An 8161-nucleotide genomic window follows, 5' to 3' on the forward strand; every position below is an offset into this window, starting at 1 on the left:
GGCAATAATGGCGAAAAATGGCAACCGTCGTCTTCCTGGCGCCTTTTCTTTCACCATACTACTGAGGCGAGGCAACACGATGATCTGGATTTTCTACTTTTCCAGCCGCATTTTCACGTAACGCGCATTTTTTTGTCTTTTGCAAAATCCCGCCAAAGTGATTTTTACATCTCTTGCACATTTTTTTTGCCATCGACTGCGCTTTAAAATAAAATAAAGCGTAACAAACACGTTTATTGGAAGTTTAGTGTGGAAACGAGTGTTTTTTGCAGTTCAAGTGTGTCACAAACGGAGAAACTCACGAGAGTCCTCAAAGGGAGGATTTTTCATCCAAAATGCTGTCATACAGTGAGTTTTATTACATTTTTCTCTATTCTTTTTAACCTTTTTCTCCTTTTGATTTAACAAAAATTATAGCGTCAGGGAGACATGAAGCATATGCTTCATGGCTTACCGACGGAATTTCACACCATACTTTTCTTCTAAGCTTTAAAATGATTTTTATTAATTTTAAACGTATATTACACCACACTTTCCCATCAAATATCAATAAAAATATAGAGATAAACTCAAAAAAGTAACCCTCTTTGAACAATTTGTATCAAATTAATTGTTTGATGTGTATAGTGCAAAGAGGCGAAAAGTGAAGTCAATATGTTTGCTTTTGTGCCTGAAAGATTAAAGATTAAAATCTACCCTATAGTGAAGAGTCCCAATGGGGGTAAAAATAATCATAATCGGATTAAATGAGTACATAATAGTGATTTGTCATATTGACTCCGTTTTCGAGCACGTCCAGCCCAACACACTAAAGTTCAAGTTAGTCGCGAAAGGGAACAGGTGTTTTGGTGCTGGGGTTTATCTCCACCATATCTTCCTCTATACATATCCCATTGGCAATGTATGTCTCGCGTGTAAGCTTATTAGAACAGACACCGATATGACTCCTGCGGGAGACAATTGGGAAACATATGGTTCATCCGTTTAATATTGGAGGACAGCTCTTCATGTATGAAGATTCGTATTATGGCATAAAAGGGAGCGAAATGAGATTTCTCTGCTTTATTTTTTTCAAACACGAAGGGTTTCTCCTTTTCATGGAAATTTTCCAACATTGAGGTAATTTAGAGAAGAAAAAAAACTTTATGAAATTGTTTTGCATTTTAAAGGCAAAAACATGTTGTTAAACTTATTATAAGGAGCTTTAATAAATTGATAAATTTGCTTAATGAAAATTATATTGAGTGAATGCGCTTCAAATTGAATACTAAAAGGACATTTAGGTTTCGGTATTTTGAATTTTTTTTAAGTCTGTGCGTGCGTCCATCATCGTCTTTGTAGTGTATCTCAATAGAAGCAGCAAAATTAAGGACGAATTATCAAAAGAATTCATTTTTTTTTATCAATAAGATACAATTTACATAAAATACAATTTCCAAATTCAAGTTTAAAAAAACCAAAGTTAAAAATCTCTTCAAGAAGGTTTTGAGTTTTTTTTTAAATTTCTAAGCCGTTGAAAATGGTTTAATAAATGACTTGACAATTTATTGGAATCATTATTTAATTTCTCGATAATAAAATTAAATTAACAACTTAATTTGTAGATGCAATTTGCATTATTTTTTCATTAGAAGATTTGGCTTCGATGTAAGGTTGATTTGAATAGATTTTGTACAATTAATCATGATTGGAATATCTACTAAAAAAAATTGTAGGTAATATTTTTTTGCTAAAACTCAATTTGAATATTTCTGTCTTTCTTATTGAGACAAATCATTTAAAGATATTTTTCAACTGAAAAAATTAGGACATCAATAATTAAATAAAAATGGCCGTGATTGAATCATTCTTCCCTATTTGCAATTAAGCTATTCTTTTCTGTTTATAAAAGTAAAAGATTTCCAGTTTTTCTTAATGACTGAAGAACTGAAGAACGTTTCTTATATGTACATCTACCTATATGCCCTGCAGTTAAGTATTAACTGAAGGTGGTTTTCAAGAAAAACCGGAGCAGTTCTTTAAGGATTGTTGTAAATTGAGCGGGTTTTGATTTCTTTTGTTTTTCTTTTCGTTCACAACATTAATGTTTTTAGCTCAAACTGGGATGACGATTTCTTTTTATAAAAAAAAGTACAAAAAACGCCATAAAGTTTCTTATATTGCCACAAAATGTTGACTCATTTGAGACAGAGTTTCTGCAGTGCGGAATCCCCACAATTCGTGGAATTATTTAAATTTTCCCAATAAATGGGAAACAAAAGAGTTTCTTGCAGCCCGTAACATAAATTCGTCCCATGCGGCTGTTAATATGCAAATTATGGTGTAATGTGTGAAAAATCCAATATTTGCCAATGGGATTCCCGACCATTAGTGGAGTGCTAAATGAAATTAACTTTTCTCCCTTTTCCCCCTGCGAATTTTCTCCACCCATCTGACCCACCTGACCAAGTTCCCATGGATGGGAAATGTCCGGAAGGCGCCGGATCGTCACAGATAAGAGACGATTCACCACTGTGTGGCTCCTGCTATCGACCAATTTGTGATCGATACATCATGCAAGTCGTTGAGATGACCTACCACGAGGCATGTCTCAACTGTACCTCATGTTCTGGACGCCTTCGGGATTCCTGCTTCAGTCGAGACGGGAAGCTCTTCTGTCGCATCGATTATGAGAGGTACCTAACCTACATATGTATGTGTACAATGTACATATGTCTATTTGAAGATCATTTCCCCCACACACACACACACAGTCTGAAAAACTTATCGCACTATAGATAGTAACCCATCGTCGCCCCTGAGATAGGCTCATTTAGCACATTTTGGCGGCAATTTGTGTTTCAATTGTCGCGCGATGTCTCTTCCCGGACAGCCCGGCCCCCGGGTATAAAGGGCGACGATTTGGGAAGCAATCAGTGAGGTGAATGAGACAAATGGGGTACGCGATGACAAATAAACAGCCTCGTGATGCTATTAATGCTGAAAGGGGTTAATTTATCTTCTTTCGCCACATATTTATGACCTCGTCGATGGACACAATGACTCAAATAAGTCACACATTAAATCTGCCACGATGCCAATCAATTCAATTTAACGATTACCGTTTTTATAAAAAAAAATATTAGTACAGCCACGTATGGGGTCTTTGCCATCATTATAGCATTTTATTTACCCAGCTCAAGATGTTCCTTTTTAGTGAAAATATAAAGAATCGGGAAGGTGGTGCAATCAAAATATTAGTTATGTTTGTTTTTTTCTTCTTGAATTGTTTTAGGATTTATTACCAATATTTTCAGTCAAATTCAACTTTTTAATAGAGTCAGAATTAAATGAATAAACTCCTTTGACATTTTTTCTTGGATATAGGTAGAAAATTATTAATTCAAAGAAATGCCTCGAAGGATATCAAAAGATAAAAGAATGATATAAGGAAGTAAGATTTACGTTCTTTGGGTTTCGCAATGCTGCAGGATAGGTTGACATCATCGGGAAACTAAACGAGGAAAGGGCGAGTTATTTGCTTTTGGTGAGGAAGGAAATAGATGAGTTTTTCTTTGAAAGGCGAAAAAGATGAAGAATATTGGAAAGTCCCATCCTCCATACTCATGGCAATATATCACGAAGAGTCTGGCGAGGAAAATAAATCGGGGATTTGTTTATTTTTCTTTGGGCCACGAGGACAAAATGAGATCTCCTTTTGGTTGTTTGGTCACCATGGGATGGTGTATCCCCGGGGCTGTATGGCGAGGAGAAGGTCAAAAGTAAATAACTGAATCATCATTTTGTGAAGCGATGAGGGATGAATTGGTGCAGCAGCATCCCTCATTAACTTTTGTGAGGGTGACTTTTTATTATTAGGAAAATTTTCACCCCTTTTTAAGACACCACCACCTATTCAGGGCACGATTCTCACACACTGCAGCTGCCTCCGCGCGAGATGATGCAGCTTCCATTGTCTCGTTGCAGATTATTCGTAAAGAACAAGTGCTTGGCGTGTGGCGAGCGCATCTCATCGGATGAGTTTGTAATGCGAACAGATGCGGATGATCTCTTCCACCTTAAATGCTTTGTGTGCGTCGTGTGTGGGGTGCAACTGCAGAAGGGGGACCACTATGTCTTGAAGCAGGGGCAGCTTTTCTGTCGCACAGACTATGAGAAGGAAGTTGAGATGCTCCAATCCATCTCGGCAGCCGTCTACAATGATCCAGAAGACTTTGCGGAGGACTTTGGGCGCAACAGCCGACGTGGACCAAAGAGACCACGCACCATCCTCACCACGCAACAACGGAGGGCCTTCAAAGCGTGCTTCGACATCTCCCCACGGCCATGCCGCAAAACCCGCGAAAGCCTCGCCAGTGACACTGGTCTCAGCTTGCGAATTGTTCAGGTCAGTCCACATGGGGAGTGCCTTTCCACCACGTTGCATCCACTCATTTTAGTGATAATGAAACCACACACAGAGCACCCCACAGAACACGCATAGAAATCAATGGACATTCATGTGATGATGCACTCATGTGAAAAATGTTTCCATTTTCGCGGTTAAGCGAATTTGCCGCAATTTAAAATGTGCATTTTCAGGTGTGGTTCCAGAATCAACGTGCAAAAATGAAGAAAATGGAAAAAAAGGAAAAGTGCAAAAGTGAATCAGCCGATGAGGATGATGAAAAGGGCAAGAAAGGATCCAAAAAGAGGGAGAAATGTTTACAAATTAAGGAAGATCCTCAAAGTAAGCAAAAATAAATTTAAAATGTACATAATTGATAAAAGCTCGAAGAAGAAATCGAACCGCAGAAGCCTATTAGTTGGTGTTCCACTTCGTGGCCAACACCAAGTATTGTAATCGTCGGAAAAACCGACCACCTCAGATCGGGCTCAAACTTGGTATGAGCACGTTTCAGACAACCCACATTCCAAAAATGGTGGTGGAAAATTTTTGATCCGGCCGGCCGGCCGTCCTGCCGGCCGGCCGTCCTGCCGGTCGCCCAAACTTTGCCTTATATCTCAAAAACGGTAACAGATAGAGACTTCCGGTTTGAAGTTTTCTATAGAAATGTGGGTGTAAAATTTCATTTTTTCGCATTTATAAAATCCAAGATGGCCGCCGTCCGCCATTTTGAACTACTGTCAACCAGTTCCCTTATAGCTAGAGATCTGAAATTTTAGTATGTTGTAAGGCTCAGTGAGACACTTTCATCGATAATTCATACTTGAAAATCGGTCAAGCCGTTTAGCAAATATGGCGGTCTAAAGCAAAAAGTATTTTTTCGATATATCTCGAGAACGGCTTGACCGATTTTGACCATCTTGGTATCAAATGAAAGGTATTGCGAAGCCCTACAACTGTCTAGAACATTCCAAGTTTCAAAAACATCCGCAAGAGGCGCTAAAATCAAAAACAAAAATTGCCTAACTTTAAGGGGCAATATCTCCGAACATCTGTTATAGATTTCCTTTAAATTTTGATATGTTGTAGCCTGACTCAATATCTTTCACCAGTCCGAAAATGAAGAAAATCTATGTCTCCGTTTAGAAGATATGGCCATTTGAAAAATTCTTGCATTTGAAAAGTTCTAAGAGCCATATCTCTTGAACGGTCTGTCCGATTTTGCTCACTTTGGTATCTAATTAAAGGTTTTGCAATTATCTACAACTTTCTAGAACATCAGAAACCTCTAGAACCATTCCTTCAGGACGAAAAATGCGAAAAAACCTTTTTGTGAAACAAAAATCCGCCATTTTGTGTTCTGGAGGTGACCTTGAAAATCATTGAGATATATGTCAAATTATAGCTTATTTCAAGACCTTTCCAAAACTAGTCACGAAATTTCTATAGGTCTTATAGAACCAAAGATATGATCATTTTTATGCATCAAATTGCTGAATTTCACAAAAAAAATCAACTTTGCCTACTAATTCTGCTCACAAATCGCACTACAACGCATAAACAAACTTCTACACGTTGTGGGACACCAACTCTTATAACTGGACGCGTTATGATTGACTTCTAATAAATATTGAGAGAAATTCATGAATTTCATATTTTTTTCCCTTTCAGGTGACAATGATTCCCTCACTTCCGGCACATCCGTAATGTCCCCCAGTGAAGAAAACTTCCTCAAACTAGAGCCTCAGCGGCATGATGTAGCATCAATTGGTGAGAAAATTTCTCCGTAGCAATAAATATAAAATATTTCCCTCAATAAGTCCCACACAACCCTTTTTGTGAGCATCCCCACGCAGTAAAGCTTAATCAAAAATTCATTTTCTTGCATATCCGCGTGTAAACGTCCCACACCCCCTTGGGCAAACTTTTTCCCAGAAATTTGTAATAAAATAAAATAGCACTTTAGGGTGGTTTTCTGGCATCACACACACACACCCATAATACATGAGCCACCTGTAAACCACCCCCATATTGTTATCCTTTCCTGTAGAGAAAAAAATGCGTACAAAACATTAGGATATCCGGCGAAAGTTTCTTTACGTCGCACCCCTCATCCGAAAGAGATATTCTGCGTGGATTTTTTCTTTCTTCCAATTGCAATAAAGAGGATTTTTTTGTATTTCTTACTTCAATACAGATACAGCTGACCATCAGATGAGGGAACACATCACAAACTTCCACGGGATGATTAATCAAATAAACGGTGGAAACTTTGCCAATCCCATCGATAGACTCTACTCCATGCAGAATCTCTACTTCTTTGCTGACGATGAGAAGATGATTCGACAATGAAAGTTGTTAATAAAAGTATGAGCACCAAAAATTTCTTGTTTCGCATCTTCTACTGCGGCAAAATCCCCATTCCTATTTTTCACTCATTTTTGGGAGATGTGCGTTCCCCTAAAGTCAATTCTATTATGTTTCGGACGATTGTTTAAGGCGAAACAATGTTAATACTGTACCCTCGCAGGCAGGGGGTGTAGCTTTTATGTTAGAGGAAAAGTTTTAGGCAAAGATATACCACTTTTCCCTATTTGTTGGTGCGGAGAAACATCCAACCCCCTCCCGCTACATTTGGTAGGAAAATCCATGCGGTTTTTGGTGGAGCCACCCACTTACAGGGTAAATGGCACAAACCCGTAATGATGGTGAAAGCGGCAAAAGTTCCGATTAAATTTCAACCTTTAAGCAAAAACCCAAACCACCTCCTTGTCGGCCAAGAAATTTTGTTTGACCCGAAAGTACCAAAAAGGAGGGAACAACTTTGTGAATCTCAAGAAGTTTAGAGACTTTGTTGCGCCATAAGTGGTATCATCTACGGCTATATACATATACAAAGTGTTATAGAGATGTTCCTTCGAAAGACTCTCCCATTTTGCAATGCTGTGGCTTCCCGTTGGTTTTTCACCAAAATTACATCCGCCTTTGAACGGGGGATATGTTGCAAATTTTATATTACAATATTTGGCTACAGTACGGTCCCGTACAAAGGGAAATTTGTACGGTGAATGGTGGTTCAATTCATATAACGAATTAACAAAAAAAAGTTGTATGGTAATTCTGTAAATGTGTTTACCCCAAAATTGAGATGGAGGCGCCTGGTAGTTATTAAAAGTTTCAATTTTACTGCAATTTAGAGATCAAAGTTTTTTTTAGTCAAGGCAAATAGAAGCTGACGTATACATTCTATTTACTATTGTACCTTTGCGTATTGAAATAAATTAAATTTAAAATTAAAATAATTAAACCGTGCATTAGCCGAGCATTCATCCTCACAAAATTCAACCACAAGTTAGGGATTTATAAAACTAATATCAAATGAATCTCAAGGTGAGGACACACAACATATAAGGTAAGGTTTTTCTCCTTAATTTTCACTAGTTTTCCTAGGTAAGACTCAATATTGATGGGGCCTGTTATTAGAGTTTGTTTAATTTACGCGTTGGAATTTGATTTATGAGCAATATTAGTGGGCAAAGTTTTTTTTTATTAATTGTTAAGAATTGACGAAAAGATACTACTACAGTGAGGACGCCTGGTTTCAAATAACTTATTCCACAAATAAATTATTAAATACCTATTTTAATGCAAAAATCACATTGTGAAAAAAGAGCATCGAGACAAGGGTTAGATAAATTAATGAGAAATGAAGTGACCGCATTACAATTGCCAGGCAATGTCATCGTTCTGCTTTTTCACATAATTCATCAAAAT

General features: G+C 37.7%; 1 protein-coding gene across 2 annotated transcripts; it reads left to right on the plus strand.

The window, feature by feature from the left end:
• The first annotated feature begins 55 nt into the window (after positions 1 to 55).
• LOC129793295 (LIM/homeobox protein LMX-1.2) lies at positions 56 to 6770 on the plus strand. Of its 2 annotated transcripts, XM_055833138.1 has the most exons (6): positions 56 to 348; positions 2450 to 2675; positions 3967 to 4387; positions 4582 to 4729; positions 6059 to 6157; positions 6585 to 6770. In XM_055833138.1, the coding sequence occupies exons 1-6, from the start codon at positions 336 to 338 to the stop codon at positions 6737 to 6739; spliced, it is 1062 nt and encodes a 353-aa protein (XP_055689113.1). In that variant the 5' UTR covers positions 56 to 335; the 3' UTR covers positions 6740 to 6770. The 2 variants fall into 2 exon arrangements, with proteins under 2 accessions (XP_055689113.1, XP_055689112.1); XM_055833137.1 differs by lacking the exon at positions 56 to 348 and having other exon boundaries at positions 2091 to 2675.
• The last annotated feature ends 1391 nt before the right edge of the window (positions 6771 to 8161 follow it).

Source organism: Lutzomyia longipalpis, chromosome 3, assembly GCF_024334085.1.
Source record: "Lutzomyia longipalpis isolate SR_M1_2022 chromosome 3, ASM2433408v1".
Lineage (NCBI taxonomy): Eukaryota > Metazoa > Arthropoda > Insecta > Diptera > Psychodidae > Lutzomyia > Lutzomyia longipalpis.

Coding starts and splice junctions, on each gene's coding strand:
- LOC129793295 (XM_055833137.1), top strand. CDS start 2,383: ATGAAATTAACTTTTCTCCCTTTTCCCCCTGCGAATTTTCTCCACCCA. Junction 2,676..3,966: donor TGTCGCATCGATTATGAGAG/GTACCTAACCTA, acceptor GTCTCGTTGCAG/ATTATTCGTAAAGAACAAGT. Junction 6,158..6,584: donor GCATGATGTAGCATCAATTG/GTGAGAAAATTT, acceptor ACTTCAATACAG/ATACAGCTGACCATCAGATG.